The 19,821-nt window shown below is 45.9% G+C and overlaps 1 protein-coding gene across 1 annotated transcript; it reads right to left on the bottom strand.

Annotated features, from left to right (window-relative positions):
• Nucleotides 1–12,074: 12,074 nt before the first annotated feature.
• Nucleotides 12,075–18,579, bottom strand: LOC132252470 (protocadherin alpha-6-like). Its single transcript, XM_059733382.1, has one exon. The coding sequence runs from the start codon at nt 18,074–18,076 to the stop codon at nt 15,353–15,355; it is 2,724 nt and encodes a 907-aa protein (XP_059589365.1). The 5' UTR covers nt 18,077–18,579; the 3' UTR covers nt 12,075–15,352.
• Nucleotides 18,580–19,821: the final 1,242 nt, after the last annotated feature.

Genomic DNA, 19,821 nt, shown 5'->3' on the forward strand with positions numbered 1-19,821 from the left:
GGCCCGCTGCTTCTTCTTGCTCATGGCCAGGCTTTACTGGGAACATCCCATTCACATCGCTTCTCATTCCTCCCCGAGAAGTCTCCTCTATTCCGTTTACCTGGGCGGTGGAAAGACTCAACTCCGGGAAACCCGCTTTCCGCCTGTCGCTTCCAGCTTCAGGTGCTTGTTTCCCTTCTTGCTGCCTGGAGTGGACCTTTGCAATTCCGGGTAACAAAGAAAAATACAAATCTCACGTGTTTTAGCTCTTGCCACGCGATGCAGCTCCGCCCAAGCTGAATGCATCGGGCCGGAAACCTAATGCCGCATGGTTATCCTGCCCGCTCTGGGATGGATTGAAATAAAACCCATCGACAGTAAAACAGTTGCAAGTTTGGCGTACGATCGGGTTATATTCCATGGTCACTAGTTCAAAAAAGCAGAAAAGAGTATTTGAGATCCACTGTGCTCCCTGATCATCAGAGCAACGTTCCCTTTCCTTGCCCTTCTTCTTGAAAGTGGCAAAGATGATCCCACCTTCCTATGTGTAGTACCAGAAGAGTAGAGTCTGTCTCACGAACTCTGTCTATAATAATCAGGATGTGCTGCACTTCCTGTCGATACAAACGGCGTGCCTAAAGGGACTGAAATACTGCAGAAATAGAACGGAAGCTGATGAAAAGATGTCGTTTTAGGAGGAATGGTGGCGACAGACAGAATCATTAAAAAGTAATCTTTCTCTATACCCCGGCCCTTTGAAAGACTGTAATTGTTTTTTTGAGGTCTTTTACAATATTTGCAGGTAGTCCTCAGTATCGAGCCCAATCAACTCTACTCCACTACAGGCTGTCGCGCAACATCGGCACTTACCTTTTATCCTTGAAGAAATCTACTGTGCAATGAACTAGATACATACATAATTCCTAACCGGAAAGTATCAGTGTTTGGGTTAGTGACTGATGACTATATTCGAGAAAAAGGAGCCAGACAGTAACAGTGAATGTGGAGGTCTTCCCATTTTCTGGCATCAAGCACAGCCATCATAAATATTAGCTTCTTAGTATTTTACTTCATAACAAAAAGTAAAGTTTCGATATAGCCAACATGAGCCAATTAGTTAAAATGGCACTTCTGTGAGGCTGCATCTTGTTCTACATTATTTCATTTTCCAGTGAAGAAACTGTCTATATCGGGGATACAGCCAGAAGATGTAAAAGGAAAGTAACACAGGTGAGATCAGGCTGCAGGGACCCTGGAGCAATTGGTCCAGAAGACTTAAGTGGTGGGGCGGCGCCTGAGCAGAATGAACATTGGATGTCAACATGTGTCCTGAGGCAAACAAATTTATTTGGGTAAATCTGGTATCTTTCATTAGAACAACTCAAATAGTTGCAAAAATTCTTCTTTTGGGTACAAATATCCTTTGTCAGGCTGAGGAAGTGTCTTCAGTTGTACTCTGCTCTTCCTGTGTGGTGGCCAGAACCAGTGGGGTTACTATCATGAGCAATAAATATATGCTCTTGAAGACATCCAGGCAATTGTCTAGCAGTTAAGATTAGCTAATGCAAAGCTAGCAAGTTTGCAGCCCGCAAGTGGAATTTGTCCATCACAATTTAACCAAAGTGTTGAATCTAACTGTTTGCACTGATTGTGGGACTGACTGGGCCCCCCAAATAAGCAGAACTACAAGATTAGGTGGTCTAACAGGTGTTTTAAAGGTCAGCCATAACAAGATCTGACCATCTAATATAATTAGCACATTCCATGGAATCCAAGGAATAGGAAACCAAGGGGTTGAGCTTTGGCAGAGTAATGCTAATTTCCAACCTCAAAGTAATGTGGTGTAATTTGCTTATTGGGTGAACCTGAGTTCCAGGGGTAACCTTTCTAACACCTTTTAATCCTATAGGGTAACAGATATAGGGCAAGATTGTGAGTGGCTCTGAAGCCAACAGATTAGCATAAAATAAGGTATAAAGGAACGCACCTGTCAAGTGACCAGTTTGAAGGACAGGACAGAAGGATCATCGCTGTACCAAGCCTGGACCCCAGACTCCTAGTGTCAGCGAGGACCGGATCCTGACCAAGGAATCTTCCCGGTGACCCCTTGGACAGCATTGATCGGGGAAGCCTGACTTTGCTGGAACAACTTGGTGTGCACCTGGCACAGGGGGACTGCTGATAAGTTGCCAACCCCATGTGAGAACTCTTTGTCATTCTATCTGTTATTATTAGTACTATTAGCTCTTTATTACTGTACTATCCGTTTGTCACATTAACCTTTCTGTTAACTGTTGTATGCTAAGTTATGAGTAAATTTGCCTTTACTTCACTCTCGACTCACCTCCTCGATCCCGAACCCAGCAGCCTAATGGCTGATACACTCACAGCACCTAGCCAGCCTGTGACATTCCTGGATTAAATGAATAGTCCAGGAAGAGCACAGAACAACCACAGATGCTTCGTCTCAGCCTGACAAAGGGTATTTGTACCCAAAAGCCTGCAATGATATAGGGAGTTAAAAGAAGGTGGTACTTAAAAGAAGGTCATCTAGCACCTGGATGAAACAGGAGTGCAATTTGGCAACTGTAACTGTGACTGAGCAGCCCTCTTCAGGATCCATTCTGCTCAGCCCACATGGTGAGGGGGCTAGAAAAGGTGCCCTAAACATAGCCTGTCTAATACAGTATTCTGTATTTCTTCCTGACTGGGTAATCGCATCTGTTGGCATCATATTTACTGCACTTGAGAATAGCAGTGAAGACATATCGTCATTTTCTGGAACCAGAAAGTCAGGACCTTCATGGACAACCCTAATAGTGAATGAATAGAGTGCTGCACTGGAATCTTGGCCTGACAACTCAGGTGGCATAATGTCAGTATAGCTGCACTGAGCAAGACACAAGTGAGAGGTGGGTAGCTTAACAAACATGGATGCAGCTATACCTTCTTCTGGGAGGGTAAACAGGAAGAAGATCAACAGCTTCATGGAGCTGGTTTTCCCATTAAGAATGAACTGATAAACCAACTAGATGAGTTCCCTATTAGGATCAATAAGCACCTCTCCATCTTAAACTGGTAAGGAGCCAATATGATACTATCATCAATGCTGATGTTCTGACTATTGATGCCATCCATGAAACCAAGGAGGAATTCTATGCCAACCTTAACCAAGTCCTTTCTGACATCCTGGAGGGGGACAGGCTTATTCTTCTTGGTGATTTTGAATGCCAGAATAAGAAGGGACTCAAACCTCTGGAATGGAGCCATTGGCAAGGAAGGAGTAGAAAAGGTCAACTCCAGTGGCATCTTCCTCTCAACCAAATGCACAGAACAGGGACTTCCAATCACCAACACTCTGTTCCCCCAGAAAAACAAACCCAAGACATCATGGAAACATCCATTATCTAGGCATTTGCACCTCATCCATTGCTGCAATCCCAAATATGTCCACATAACATGAGCCACGCTAAGAGCTGATGATTGCTGGACTGATCACCAATTCCTCCACCCAGGTATGTCACCCAAACTGGCTCCCAAATGGCAGCTGCTGCAAAAAGAATCATGACAGAAGGTCAGTGTTGAAGGACTCAAGGAGCCAAGTAAGTGAGACCACTTCCACTAGTGCCTCAATGAAAAACTGGTTAGTTCCAATCAACAACAATGGGAGAATGTCATCTGTGTGTAAGCTGCCCTCAAGGCCACTGTCATCAGCTCCTGTGAAGAGCCACTTGAATTCTCTACCAGTAAAAATCGAGACTGGTTTGATGAGAATGACCAGAAGATCCAATAGTTGATCAAGAACAGGAGCAAGGCCTTTTATGCTTGGCAAAATGACACCAACTCTGAGCAAAAGAAACTGAACCTCCAACAAGCCAAGGCATAGGTTCCTAAACAAGTATCTGTGACAGTGCCAAAGCACCAAAGCTTAGCATCTGCGGCAAAGCCCACAGCCGCAGCCTGCCCTTGCCCCATGCACAAATCGGGGAAGGCACCCCCCCATGCTTGCTGAGAGTGGACACAGCAGCAGGTGCTGCCCTTCCCCTGTCCCCGCTCCCCCCAAATTAGCTGCTCGTGGCTGCCTCCCATATCCTGACCTGGCTGGGCAATGCCTGTTGGTGCCCGCTTTGCTTCGGTGCTCAGGGTGGTCACCCCACTTGCCCCGCTCTTGCTATGGCACTGACCTGTGATATGAAGAATAAATGGTAGGAAGACTAGGCTAAGGACATTCAACACCTTGTTGACATCCACAAAATGCAGCTTCCTTAGTGCCACCAAAGTCCTCTATGGTCCAGGCACTCAGTGACCAACACCATTGAGACCTATGACTGGAGGAAACCTAAATCAGGTAAAGAGGAGCCATTACTGCCCGTTGAAAGGAACATTTTGAAGGCCCTCTTGGTCAAGATTCTGTTGTTGACAAGAGTCTGTTGTTCTCAATTCTGTTCCACAGCACCCAGTCAGAGATGATCTCAGAATCCCTCCAGTCCTTGATGAGATTAGAAAACTCATCAACCAGATGAAAAATGACAAGGCATCTGGAGCAAATGGAATACCTGTGGGAAACTTAAATATGGGGGGTGAGGAGATCACATCACAGCTTCATGCCCTCATCTTACTGATCCCAAATGACAAGGAAATCCCACAAGACCTTGGGGATGCCATGTTTTGGACAATCTTCAAGAAATCTTCATGTCTGACTATGGAATCTACAGAGGGAGCATGTTGATGTCCATCACAGGAAAGATCTTTGTGAGAAGCCCCCTGAGCTGTCTCTGTGCAGACTGTAAAAGCTTGGCTGGACCTACATGTGAAATTTAAATGACCAAATTAAAATAACAGTGCTTCTTGCACAAGAATGCAAGATCAAGAATGGGACTGTGCAAAGGAGAGCAATCCTAGTTGGTTTCATCTCGTGTGCTAGTTGCAAATGTACCCAATCTTTTATTATGCTTAACCATTCATACACAACTGCATATCCCTACTTGACTGTGACTGTATCCTGGTTGACATGTTTCCCCTTAATTAAGGCATATTTCTCCAAAAAGGCATTCAATGTCTGTATGGGTTTTTGCAAATGTCTCCATAGACGATCACAGCATCCGAACAGTTAGAAATTGTAATGTGATGGTCCCTTCCTACCTGCTTTGATCAGACATGAATCAACCAACTATCAGAGAGGAATACTTTGAAGCTGTACAAATGAACAGTACAAGACAAAACAGAGTTGTCAACAAGGTTTGCATTCCAGTAGACATACAGAAATAATTCTGCACCCAGTTTATCACCCCCAGGCAACACATCCATGCTCAGTGAAGGCTGTAAAGATTGCAAACCACTTTCTGCCTGCATTGGTGAAAACCACTTTTGCAACTAATATATACCAGGGCTTTTGTGACAGCTCATTTACTGGATTTTAAGAAGGAGTCTCTTTCTCTCATTTAGTTTTATAGGCTGTTTGTGGTATTGTTATTAAAGCCTTTCTGCCATTACTTGAATGAGGTGTCATGTCCATCCTTAACTGCACTAGATTTCAATCCTAATTTTACTGCAAAAGTCACCTTCCACTTCCTGAAGAGCTGCTTCCAGAATCTCAGTGTGGGTTTATGGCATCAAGAGGCACAACTGACATGGTCTTCACAGCTCACAAGCTGCAGAAGAAATGCCACAAATAACATGTCTCCCTACATGGCCTCCTTTCACCACACAAAATCTTCTGGATAATTCTTCTGAATTATGGATGCTCACTGAAATTTGTCACCATTCTCTGCCTGCTACATGATGGTATGTGAGTGGTGTTTCTCAGTAATGGATCTATCACAGATCCCTTTAAGGTTAAAAGGAGAGATGAGGAAGCCTGTATCATTCCTCCAACACTCTTCTCACTATTCCTTGCCATGCTGCTACATCTGACAAACAACAATCTTCCAGGTAGAGTGGAGTTAAACTACCAAATGTTTAAGCTCAGCCAACTCTGAGCCAAAACCAAGACCAACCTGATCTCAATCATTGAGCTCCTGTACGCTGATGATGCTGTAATGTGTGCTTACTCAGAAGCAGACCTTTACACAATCACTGACATGACCTCTTTACTGAGGCATATAAGAAAATGGGACTGATGCTTAGCATTCAGATGACCAAGGTCCTCCATCAACAAGATCCTAAAGAACAGTCCCCAACTCTGGTAATCCAGACCCATAATAAGACGGGAAACATTGTTAATTTCCCTGCCTTGGAAGCCATCTCTAGCAAAAGGGTAACATCAGTGAAGAAATCCTACATTGCCTCAAATGTGCAAGTGCAGCCTTTGGATGCTTGAAGAAATGGGTGTTCAAAGATCATGACATCAGAATTGAAACCAAGCTCATGGTTCATCAAGCAGTCATGTTCCACATTGCTGTACAGAGATGAGATGTGGACACTGTACAGGAGATAACTGAAGTTTTTGCGAAGTACCATCAATGCTGCCCGTGAAAAATCCTCTTAATCTAGTGGAAAGACAGATGCACCGACATTAGCTTCCTCCTTCAAGTAAACACCACGAGTATTTAGGAAATGATCATCCAATATCATCTTCATTAGGCCTGCCATGTCATCCAGATATCCAAGTCGACTCCTGAGCAAGATTTATTCTTCTGCCTCAGGCAAGGTGCATGCTTAAGAGGAGGGCAGAGAGAGTGCTTCAGTGAAGTCATCAAAGCCAACTTGATGTCAGCTCATGGGAGACTATCATTGAGGACCACCCCAAATTGGAGGAAGAGTCTGCTGCCAGGATCTGAGTACTTTGAAACCTCATGACAACAATTGGAGATGGAAAAGTGTGAGCAGCAGAAACAGTGTGTTATAGATGAAATCAGGAATCCAGCACCACTCACCCGACATGGAAACAGATAACTCAGCTGAAGTAAAGGCTGTTGGTGCCAGATAGACCTCATCTGCCATCTTCAGACACTCACATAAGAAAACCATGGGAAACAATCATCAGCAACTGGAAAGCACTGCCTAAGACAGAAGAATATTGTCTGCAGTATGCAGTGTGTGCTTTATGGATTATTCACTGGACAGTATCTAAACCTGCAACAAATACAGAATTAATAACTTGCCAAAATTAAGGTCCTAACACTCCATAGAGCCCTCCACAAAATAACTTAGTCCTTTAGAAACACTAATGGCTTAATCGACAGAACTCCCTATGAGTTTCCATGGTACTGTTTTCCTGATATTTCACAAGGCAGAATGCCTACTAGGGTTCAACTATGAGATGCATGGAATCAGAGTTTCAATAATTTAGCTGTTTACAGTACTGTATAAGTTTTACACAGGCTCCCATTGGCTTTAGCTCCAGTTTTGAGTGCTCTGAAAATCCAATACAGGTGTCTCAACCATAGCACCCAGCAAACGAGGAATACAATATAGCCTGTATCTGCTCTGGTGTTTTCACAACTGGCAGATTCCTTATCCTCCAAGATTTAACTGGCAAAAGAATAATAAGATTGGGCCACCCCACCACTACCCTACCATAGCCACCTCCCATCACAGACTTCAAAAGGAGTAATCCATGCATTCTAGAAACTGTCCATAAAGAAAATAAATTTATAAAAACCATGAGAAATTCTACCAGCACACAGAATTTTGAACACATGAAAAATACAAAACTAAAATTTCTTTAAAATATGACAAGAAAAAGGCTAATATTGTCCATGAATAAGACATATTTTTATTATATTTTCCACTATATACAATTTACAAGAAAGTAGATTTGAGGCACTAGCTCCATCTTCCAACAAACACTTGGTACATATGTATGATAGATTAAGTGGTTAGATCATGCTCCAGCTGAGTTAATACTTAGCAAAAGGGGAAAGTATACTCTATACTAAAATTCTGGAATCTGAAATTTTACCTGTGAGAAAACCTATCCAGACTGAATACATAATTTCAAAATCATATTGTTTAATATTAATCATCTAGAAAATATGCATGATGATATATAAAGGGGAGACCTACAAGACACCTGGCATTACATTAAAATAATAGTAAAGTTCTTTTATTAACAGGTTCTCAAAATCTATACGAAAGGCGCTAAAAGGCAGTCTATACTTGAAACAGGAAAAATAGCCCCCTTTCACCTTCTATATGGCCATAAATTGAAGTATGAGAAAGATACACAAACTATTTGGCATATTGAAATATAGGCCATCTAGCTACATAACCCCATCACTTAGGGATGAAGAAGGGAATGCAACTAGGCAGCCAAACTCCAGAATCCTTATAGAACAATAGAAATCTTCAAATTCTCCCACCATTACAAGCACGAAAATGTTTTGATAGGGTTGGGTAGCAATATTTCACAGGATTGGGTTCCCTGCTTGCTGGATCCAACATTTGAACACAACAGTTATATTATATTGCCACCCAAACAATGTTCTTCCTAATCTACTACAGCTGGAGCTCCTTTTCCAAAAGGGGAATATGAGGAGAATGCAAAACAGACTAATAAATCCTATGCACAACAATGAATACTGTAAGCTAAAAGCAGGCAGGGAGACAGACAGGATGGAAGGAAGGAAGGAAGTTGCTTTATCAAAAATGTCTATTTTTTCAAAACTTTGGAATGTCATCCTTAAATTATACTGATGGATCACAAAGAAGCCCAAATTACTAGAGAATTAAAATAAAACAGATCTAAAATCTAATATAAACAGCTCTGCAGGGCACTATAATTTTTTTCACAATCAACCTATTGAACAAATGTAAAAATGTAAAACAAATGTATCGACCCTTTGGACAAATAACTAGGGAAGAATATAAAAGCATTCCTTGGTCATACAGGGATGAAGTCAGGAAAATCAAAGAACAACTACAGCTGCAGCTAGCAAGGGATGTGAAGGTTAACAAGAACAGTTTCTATAAGTATGTCAGTAGCAAAATGAGTATCAGGGAAAGTGTGGGTCCTTTACCGAATGGGGGAGGCAAAGTTATGACAGAGGATGCAGAAAAGGCTGAAGTACTCAATACCATTTTTTGCCTCAGTCTTCACAGGCAAGGTCAGCTCCCAGACTACTGCACCAGGCAGCACAGTTCGGGGAGAAGGTGAGCAGCCTTCAGTGGTGAAAGAACAGGTTAGGGACTACTTAAAAAAGCTGGACATGTACAAATCCATGGGGCCAGATGGGACATAACTGACGGTGCTGAAGGAGTTGGCTAATGTGATTGCAGAGCCATTGGCAGGCTGCTCTAGTGGTGTTGATGCCTAAAAAAGGAAAATCTGAATGTCTTCCATTTTTGTTGAATACTGATACCAGCATAATGACTTACAGGAGTTGAAAAGTAATAAGCAAATGAAGAATTACATATCACCCCAGAACTATAAGCATAGAATGCATTTCTTTTCCTATTTTGAAGGCAGAATTCTAGGAAATCCTCCTTGTTCATTCTACAAAGAAAGGAGCATTTGACTGGGTTGAGTAGCCTGTCTTAGGTCAATGTATACAAATATTTGGATTCATGCTTAAGTTTCTGTGGTAAAAATTTCTGGTTTCTATAATAAAACAATATCTAAAATACTACCCAGAAGAGATTTCACAGAGGAATAATACATCTAGGATCCCCTTTGCTCCTTCCAGAGACATATACAGCTGTCTCAGATGATACCTGCACTTTGGAGTTAAATTTGGCTTAAAGTAAATGACATATTTGGAAACAAAATTACCAATTATCTATTTTTTAAATGACCAAGACAACAACAAAGGCAAACACTGAAGCATTATATATTGGCTCCTATCCTATATATTAGTTGACAGAAGGCAAAGAACCGCAATATTTTCTAAAACTGAAACCTATTATCATAAAAATCTCTCGTGCTTTCTTCCACAATTGTTATTACCTAAAATGTGTTGATGGAGTAGACAGGTTAAAAGATGGGAAGGGTTGTTATTGTGTGGCTGAATCTGAAATAACCCTGCCATTGGTTCACTGTCCCACACTGAAGCTACTGAACAGCTTCAGTGACTGAAGCTAAACTGTAATAAACTACCTCCTGTTAATCTTTTCAATTGAGAATGACAGATAGAAGAGGACACTGGATCTCCTGATACCTGATACCTCTTCCCCCTTTCCAATATTGGAACTATATCTCTGTCCACCTGCAGTCTTGATTTTTATCGATCTTTAAATAACACAAAGGTAATGAGAAAATAATGCTTCCTGTTTCCCGCTGAAGAAAAAACATAACCATTCAAGTTGAAAACATGTTACTACTCAGCCCTTTCACATAAGGGCTGCACTGGCATTGTAAAAGCTGAAGAGACATTCAATTCCAAAGGACAGTAAAATAATATACAACAATTATTCAGAAGCCAATAAAGGAATAGCACCTTTTGCGTTCTCACTCCTTCAAAAAGTGAAGGACGAAAAAATTTATACTTTTAAATTTAGTAACAGTTTTAAAGAATTTTAGTCACTGTGAATGAAAGACTGATCCTATATTCTTCTCAGATTAATTTAAAACAAAAAAACTCCTTTTTAATTTGGAAGATTTTAACCTTTACCAAAAAGCTAGTACTATTTGTCCATCATGGCCTGAATGGCCAACTTTCTTCTGAGAATCAAGTCTTAATCCTTGATAAAACCTTGTAATCATATATTTGAATACTTTATCTTAAATTGGGTCAATTTTAATACTTACATTTTAAAAGAGTAATAAAACAAAAGTGCACCTCTCTCACATCTCAGGTTCCTAAGATGTCAGCACCAAAATTTTAAAAGATTAAAAATGGCTCTTGGTAATTTTAAATAGAATACTTAGTTTCTGTCACATTTAAAATCAATATGAGGCTGAACTGTTTTCTCCCATTAGATGCCACTTCCTGTGTAATTCCATTATATTCAGGTGTTAAGAAGAAATGTGAAGATCAGGGCTGTGCAAAACGGAAGCATTTTGTTTCGACCAGCATTTCAATGTTTTGACACAGCAGTGTTTTGTTTTGACTTTTGTTTTGAATTGAAATGGCTGTTCTGTTTTGTTCTGTCGAAACATTTTGACCCTGTTTCGACGTTTTGTCCATAGATTATAATGGGGAAGGTCAAAACAGCCTATAACTTTGTCGTTTCTTGCCAGATTTGTATGAAACTTGTAGAAATGGTAGCTCCTTCTGAGGACATGAAGAGTGCCAGGTTTCAAGAAGATAGGTGCAGCAGGTTCAGAGAAACTATACCCCAAAATCTTGAGAGCAAAACTCATGTCACCTATATGTGATAAGACACTGTGGGATCAAAACTGCAGGCTTGCTAGCCCCTGCTGAGGCCACAAAGCCTGCCAAGTTTCAAGGAGATAGGTGCAAGGGGTTTGGGAAAACTGCACCCCAAAATCCTGAAAGCAAAACTCATGTCACTTGTATGTGTTAAGCCACAGTGGGGGCAAAACCACAGGGGTGGATTAAGGAGAGGAAATAATCAAGACAGACACAGTCAGTTGCACACGCATCCATGACATGAGTTTTGCCTGTCAGCAGCTAGAGGTGCAGGGCCCCAGAACTGCCCTGCACCTGTGTCCTTCACAGCTGTCAGGCTTTGTGGCCTCACCAGGGGCCACCATCCCTGCAGCTTTCACCCTGCTGCACCTTAACACACACAGTGTCATTCATGTCATGAGTTTTGCTTGTCCACAGCTTGAGGTGTGGTTTCCCCCAAACCCCTGCACTTATCTCCTTGAAACTTAGCAGCCTTCGTGGCCTCAGGAGGGGCTACCATCCCTGCAGTTTTCACCCCCCCCCCCCCCGCGGCTTAACATGTACACGTGACATGAGTTTTGCTTTCATGAATTTGGGGTGCAGTTTCTCTGAACCCCCTGCACCAATCTCCTTGAAACATGGCAGGCTCTGTGGCCGCAGCAGGGTAGTTTTGACCCTGCTGTGGCTTAACACATACACAAGTTTGGCTCTCAAGATTTTAGGGTGCACTTTCTCTGACCCCCTGCCCCTATCTTCTTGTAACTTGGCACACTTTATGCCATCAGAATGGGCTACCAGGTAAGCAAGTTCCATCCAAATCTGGCAAAAAATGGCAAAGTTATTGGATATTTTGACCTTCCCCATTATAGCCTAAGGGCAAAATGTTAAAACAGCCTCAAAACAGCAAAACGTTTCAACTTGCCTTGTTTCGTTTCGAGGCTGTTTTGACCATATATGTTTCATTTCAATTTTGCTATTTTGAACTTGAAACAGGTTGAAACAGCATCAAAACAAAACTGGTGGCTTAATTTCACACAGCCCTAATGAGGATCGCTAGTACCATGTCTTACACTGGCAAGTGGAAAGGGAGAGTATTGTAACTGCAGCAACAGAATACTCCTGGTATCACAAAACAGCTCTATTCCTTCAAATACAGTGTCATGTTTCAACCTCTTTCTGCTCTACAGTCTTTGGAAAAAATGCAGTTATAGACTAATAAGTCCAAACTTTTCCTTGAAGCTAAACTATAGCTAACTTATGCTTTGGTTACATCTTTAAATACTAGCTCAAAACAAAAGCAATTGTCATTTAACTTTAATGCCTTCAAAGGCATTTCTCTGCTATACCTGGCTGTCTTGCAAACTGGTTATGTCAATAAAGTGTCAGCCTGCGATACCTTTTTCCGTGCTTGTGGAAGTAGACAATTATTCTGGTGCTTACACTATCCAGGGAAAGGTAAATTTAGAACTATTTCACTGTGGTAATTATTTCTATTTTCTCATAGATGCAAGCATAACCTAAAAGCAGCTAACAAAGCATCTCAGCCATAGCTCAGACTACTCTACATGGGGTACCTAAAACATAAGAATAACAATTGAAAGCAGGATTTCGATCAACAGTATTTCGGTTCAAATTTTCAATGAGAAAATTCAGTTAAATAAGAGGCCTCAATAACCCAGAAAAAAATACATGATCATAGAAAGAGTTCTACAGCAAGAAATACTGAAATGAGCAAGGCTGTTCAGGAAGGTGATTAGCAAAGGGAAGAGATAAAGGCACATGAATAATTCAGACAAAGGTCAGAGAAGTCTTCTGAATTACCGTTTCCTATATAGGTTTCCCTTGCTTTATGCAGGATCTGTATGGGCGAATTCACTGTTATGCTATGAGCCTTTTTATACCAAAAACTCATTATATGCATGGTAAATTCACTCTTATGCGACTAATGTGGTGGAAGCCCACAGTCAGCTGATTTGTGCGGTGCATTGTGGGAGTGATGCACCAAATATAGTCTCCTGTGCGGATCTGTGCTCCTTGCCACACCTTTCTGTAGTTGCCATCCCCATTATGATAGTGACCTGTCCTTGTGTGTACTGTGTGCTGTTGTTGAGTACCAAAACTCAGTAGTGATGCCTAGGGAGTTCAGGGGGATGTACTTGTACCCCCTGACAGGCTGTGCTGGCTGCTTAGGAGATGGGCAGGGGGCAGGTGGGGACCCCCCTCCAGTTGGCGAGATTGGCTGTGGGTCACATGTCCTCCCCAGTGACCAGTCACTGACTGGTCACTGAGGGGGCACATGCCCCTCCCTCACTAAGGTAGCACCAGTCGCCCATGCCAAAATTGTCTTGTAAAAAAGGCAGAAATGGATCTGGGAAGTCGGTACAGTTGAGGTCTTGGAACATATCCTATTCCTTACATTGTGAAGTGGGTTCCCTTTATGTGAATTTGGATTATGCATCATTTTCCAGGAATACATGTACAGCATGTAAAGTGAAAGAAACCTGTAATATGGGAGAGAGGCAAGATTCAATAAAATTGAAGAGGAAAAATTGAGGTTCAACTCAAACACAACTAACTCTGCAAGTCGCTCCTACCAGATGTTAAGGAGGAATAGACTTTTTGGGAAACAGAAAAAAGGATGAGGACAGTATCTGATTATTTCCACTGGAAATATTGCACTAGAGAAAATAAAATACAAGTAATTAGTACACAGCCTACTGGCTCAGAACAAGTGCAGTCTAATTATAAGAAGTTACGATTGATTTTTTTTTTAAAGAAAGTTCTAATTATCCATAAGATAAATACAAGTAACTTTCTTAGAAGTGTATATTATGGGTCCTTATCAGGAAAAAAAAAACAATCTACAAGAATAATTGCTCGAGGTACAGAGTGATCATCTCATTCTCAGAAACAACACGTGGCCACTCACTCCGGGGAAAGAAAAACAAAACAAAATAATACAAAACACAAGGAGAATGGGGGCTCTGATCAAGGCTGAAAATTGTAATTGCTTCATTCCAAGAAGCATTTAAGGACAACTGGGTTTAACATAATAAAGGAAAGGCCCTTAGTGAAGTTTCCCCTGTAGCGTTTTACATTGGACAACAGCAATCGATCTGCAAACTTGCAAGGAAATACCATCCGAATCATTAATTAAAAAGGGAAATGTGAAGCAAAATTCAGAAAATGGATGAGATCTACCAAATCATTTCCACTACAACCGTAAGGAGAGAGAGAATAAAATACAAATAACCAGCACTAACCCTAAAAGCCAACTTCAGGACAGGACTTGGAGCTGCATTTTTCTTGTAAGAAATACTAGCCTAATAATCCATACGGTTCCGCCACCAACTTCCATTCTATTGCTCGTCATCGGAGAAACCCTCTTTACAAAAAATTACCGTTCTGATAGATATTAAGTATACTGAAGGTTTTCTTCCAACAGTCAACGACCACGACAGAAAGAAACCACTAGAGTTTCCACGGAGAAGCAACGCAGTGGAATTGTTACTGTAGGATTTCAGGTCGGAATAGAATGATTCTTACACTGTGAGACCCGACAGCAATACGATGCAAAGCCTTAATGCAAGAGAAGAGAACACAGGAGCGCGTCGCTGCACTCACCTGAGCAGCGGGACTCTCCTGCTCTCCTCGGACCCTGCTCTCCTAGGATATCCCAATGAGCTGCAACCCCGAATAAGGGAGCGGGAGCACGCTCAGGACAGGTGGAATCCGCAGAGGATTTCGCTCCTGAGAAGTCTCTACTGAGACTTTGGAAGCGTATCAACTGCAAGTCAGCTGTCCTCCCGACACAGCAAGAGACCGGCCTCAACACATCCCTGTGGCCTTGGCACATTGTCAGGGAGGGACGGACCTCCGAAGTAAAGAAGGAACTTCTCAAGAACGTGGTTGCCAGAAACGTTTTTATCGCAGAGAAAACCACGTAACTGCACAAAACATCTTTCAAAAATGACTGAACAAGAGTAGAATTTTTAAAAAATCAAACAGAAAGCAGCCTTCGGCAGAGAAACAGCTCCTCTGGAACATGCCAGCCCGAAACGATCAAGGCCGGAGGCAGGTAATTCAACAGGGGGTTTTGAAGCCTTGGGAAAAATCAGCTATGCAGGTGTCCCCAAAACCTGTCATAATCCGATAGGAAAACTGTTGCAACCTGCCCAAAGAGACAATGCTGTCATACCCCTATAGGAAAACCGGTGCAACCTGCCCAAAGAGACAATGCTGGCCAACACCTTACCTGGGCCCCCAGGAGCGAGAGGGGCAAAAGTTAGAAAATCCCGGGTTAACTTTCCCAGACTTACTAGCACCTGGGCCAAGCAAGAGAAGGAAAGCATGGAGCGAAACGCGGGAGAAGCCGCTCCGCCTGAGGCGCGCTCCGGGAGAGGGGAAGCAATCTGGGAGCCGTGCAAGGAAAGAGGCGAATAAAGACATCTCACCATTGCGCTTCCATCCGGGCCGGCGCCGCCGCCTCCCGTCTTCTTGTCCGCACTGCCGGCGGCGGCGGCGGGCGGGCAGCCGGGGCTGAACACCATGAGGTCGGCCTTGCCCGCCGCCTCGCCGCCTCCCAGCTGGCGGCTGTGGCGCTGCGAGTACGACCAGCTGCCCACCTCGCTGGCGCACACCAGCGCCGCCTGGCCCGGGCCGCACAGCACCGCCGCCCGCGGCCGCCACCGCAGCGCCGCCGCCAGCCCCAGCGCCAGCACCAAGAGGCCGCACACGGCGCAGATGGCCAGGATCAAGTAGGCGTTCAGCTCCGACAGCGGCCCGTCGGGCCCGGCCGCCGCCGCCGCCGCCGCTCCGGCCGCCGCCGCCGCTCGGGCCGCCCCCGCCGCCGCGGCCGAGGCCTGCGCGCTGTCCACCAGCGACACGCTGAGCGTGGCCGTGGCGCAGAGCGCCGGCTCGCCGTGGTCGCGCACCAGCACCACCAGGCTGTGGCGCGGCCCGTCCGCCTCGTCCAGGGGCCGCGCCGTGCGCACCTCGCCGCTGTACAGCCCCACGCGGAAGGGCCCGGCGCCGCGCGGCTCCTGCAGCTCGTAGCGCAGCCACGCGTTGTAGCCCGAGTCCGCGTCCACGGCGCGCACCTTGGCCACCACCTGCCCCGCGCCCGCCGACTGCGGCACCAGCAGGGGCGCCGCGCCCGCCGCCGGCGCCCACACGGCCGGCGCGTTGTCGTTGGCGTCCAGCACGAAGAGCTGCACCGTGGCGCGGCCCCACAAGGCCGGCGAGCCCGCGTCCTGCGCCCGCACCTCGAACTCCACCACCTGCACCTCCTCGTAGTCCAGCGGCTGCAGCGCCCGCACGCGCCCGCTCGCCGCCTCCACCGCCACCAGGCTGGACGCCGGCCTGCCCTGCGCGCCGCCCCCCGCCACCGAGTAGCTCACGGCGCCGTTCTCGCCCGCGTCCGCGTCCCGCGCCCGCACCGTCAGCACCGCCGCGCCCGGCGCGTTGTTCTCCCGCACGAACGCCGTGTACACGGCCTGCGCGAAGGCGGGCGCGTTGTCGTTCACGTCCGCCACCGGCACGGCCAGGCGGCTGCTGGCCCCCAGCGCCGGCGCCCCCGCGTCGCGGGCCCGCACCTCCACCTCGTAGGCCGCCACGCGCTCCCGGTCCAGCGCCTCGGCCAGCACCAGCGAGTAGGAGTCGCGGAAGCTCGACACCAGCCGGAACGGCGCCTCGGGCCGCAGCCACAGCGTCACGGCCCCGTTGGCGCCCGAGTCCCGGTCCCGCGCGCGGATCAGCGCCACCACCGTGCCCGGCGCCGCGTCCTCCGCCACCGGCACCGACAGCGGCGTCACCCACAGCTCCGGCGCGTTGTCGTTCACGTCCACAAGCGCCACCACAACGCGGCAGTGTCCGGACATGGTGTAAGCGCCCTTGTCCGTAGCATCAATTTGAATGCTGTAGAAATTCGTGTCTTCGAAATCCAGTTCCCCTTTAACTCGGATTTCACCACTTCCCGAGTCTATACTGAACAATTTTCTCACAACGGACGAAACAAGACTACTGAAGGCGTATGAAATATCCTTATTAATCCCTTCGTCCAAGTCTGTGGCGTTCAGATTTATGACTAAGGTCCCGTTAGCTGCGTCCTCCGGCAAACTCACTTCATAAACCGCCTGGCTGAACACGGGCGCGTTGTCGTTCACGTCCAGCACCGTGATCACCAGCTCAACAGTGCCCGTCAGCTCCGGTTTGCCCCCATCAGTCGCCGTCAGGAGCAAGTGGTGCACGGGGGTCTCCTCGCGGTCCAGAGGTTTCTTCAACACAAGTTCTGCGGATTTGCTTTGGTCACCATTGGTTTGCAAGTCGAGAAAAAAATATTCGCTAGGGCTGAGTTTGTAGCTCAGCAAAGCATTTGTGCCGATATCCGCATCAGATGCGGCCTCTAGTGGGAAGCGCGAGCCCGGCAGTCTCGATTCTAATATAAAGAGATTTCGCTCTCCTACCGGGAACACGGGCGCGTTGTCGTTGATGTCCTGAATCTCCACCTCCACGTGAAACACCCGCAGCGGCTTGTCCACCAGCACCTCCAGGTGCAGGGCGCAGCGCGCGCTCTGGCCGCACAGCTCCTCCCGGTCCAGCCGCGACTGCACCACCAGCGCCCCGCTCTCCGCCTTCACCTCCAGCGAGTCGCGCCCGCCCTTCCACACCAGCCGCAGCCTCCGCGCCGCCAGCTCCCCGGCCTCCAGCCCCAGGTCCTGGGCCAGGCGGCCCACCAGCGTGCCGGCCTTGGCCTCCTCCGGCACCGAGTACTGCAGCGGGCCGCTCCCCGCCGCCCAGGCCGCCTGCAGCAGCACCAGACGCAGCAGCTGCCTCCCCGCCGGTCCTCCTAGTCTGGGCGCCGACATGGCAGGTCCGAGCGGTGTTACACTAAACGGCACTTGCGTAGCTGGTGAGACTCGAGAATACTTGCATAAATCCCCCCGAGCCGGCTGCAATCCAGGACATCGGCTCCCGGGGCCTCCAGGACTATTCCGCCATCCTTCTCTGCACTCGGACTGAACTGTCAGCTCGGAATCAGGGAGGAGCTGCTTTTTTCCTGCCCACTAAAGATTTTTTGTGAAGAACAGCGACATCCTGTGTCCCAACATGTAAATGTCATTTGGAAATTGGCAGGCAAGGTTCTTTCAGATGTGATATCGTTTGCTAGCCCAACTGAGTGAATAGCTGGAAAAAAGTTTTAGGCAAGCTTTTGGGCGCAGTCACCCTTCTTCAGGCATAGGGAGTCCCTGCTGGTCGGAGACTCCAAGGAATAAGAGCAGCTAAAACTGTAGCAAGATGTCAGTGAAAATGTAAGTAGGTAGAAATTAGAAAGACGAAAGGTAAACAGGTGAGGGAGAGGGAAGCAGGCGCGGGGGGCGGGGCGGAAAGCCAAAGGGAGAAAGCAGTGATACAATACAAGGTAGAAAGAGGCTATCAGTCAAAAAGGAATTTGTAGGAGATCAGGAAAACAGGACTGAGGGACGCAGAAAGTGTAACAGGAAGTCAATGAAAATATAAATAGGTAGAAATGAGAAGACCGCACTGTTCTTCTTATATTTCCTTTTGTTTTATCTATCATGGGTTGTCCATCCCGATTCAGACTTCATTGCTCTTTTATTCTGAAAAATCATTAACGGGATCCCAGTGTGTAAAAACATGCAGAACCAGCTGCCAGAGAGCTGGAGAGGCACTCCTCGGCCACTCCTGGCTCTTAAGGTCTGCACGGATGAAGCGCCCTCACTGCTTCAGTTCTGGGTGAAGAGCCTGCAGAGCGGGCTGGTCAGACAGGCTTTATTTTCCAAGGCAGCCTGCCCAGTGGAGAGGAGCCAAGGTAGAACGAACCTTGGATGTCAGCATGACTCAGGAGGCATTTGGGATGACCTTAGGCTCCCTCTCCTTCTCCTCATTGTCTGCAGTAGTCCCCAGCCAAACTGCTGCTCAGGTCCGGGTGCTGTCCACCAGCAACTGGTAGAATGTGGCCATGGGGCACAACCCATAATGCACTGATCTGGCACCAGCATCGGTATACTGAAAGATTTATTTTGTAGGAAATGCCATTTCTGATGTGACTAGAATGGGAGGTAATGTTAAAACAAATCTCAGCGAGGTGTACTCCTCAACCCTTGTGATCCAGCTGTGTTGAATCCCAACTCAGGCTGTGGTGGGGGAGGTGCCCTTTACAGTTTCCTTTAGGTGTAATGGTGGACACATTGAAGGCATACCTCAAGAAAACTGATGCCAACAAGAGCTGGGAGGAGCTGGCTGCTAACCAACTTCTATGGCACCAGAACCAAGTGGTAGCCCACTTCAAGGTAAAATGTCCTGAAGCAGAGAAGAGAGAGTAGAGATAGAAAAGGAGAGGAATCGCAGCCTATGGCCTACTCTTAGGCAGAAGGATGGAAAGAGGAAGTTAATTTCTATTGACACATAACATAAAATTACTTACACAAAATACATTTTAAATTATATATTAGGTTTTCAGAGAAAAGCACTCAAAGCTTAGCAAATGTTAGTATTAAGACTCTCCATTCAATATGCATTCAGCACTCTTGTTCATGGGCATTATGATATAAATTTTAATTACATAATCATGTACTATTTTTCAATATGA

The sequence above is a fragment of the Alligator mississippiensis genome, chromosome 9 (assembly GCF_030867095.1).
Source record: "Alligator mississippiensis isolate rAllMis1 chromosome 9, rAllMis1, whole genome shotgun sequence".
Classification (NCBI taxonomy): Eukaryota; Metazoa; Chordata; order Crocodylia; family Alligatoridae; genus Alligator; species Alligator mississippiensis.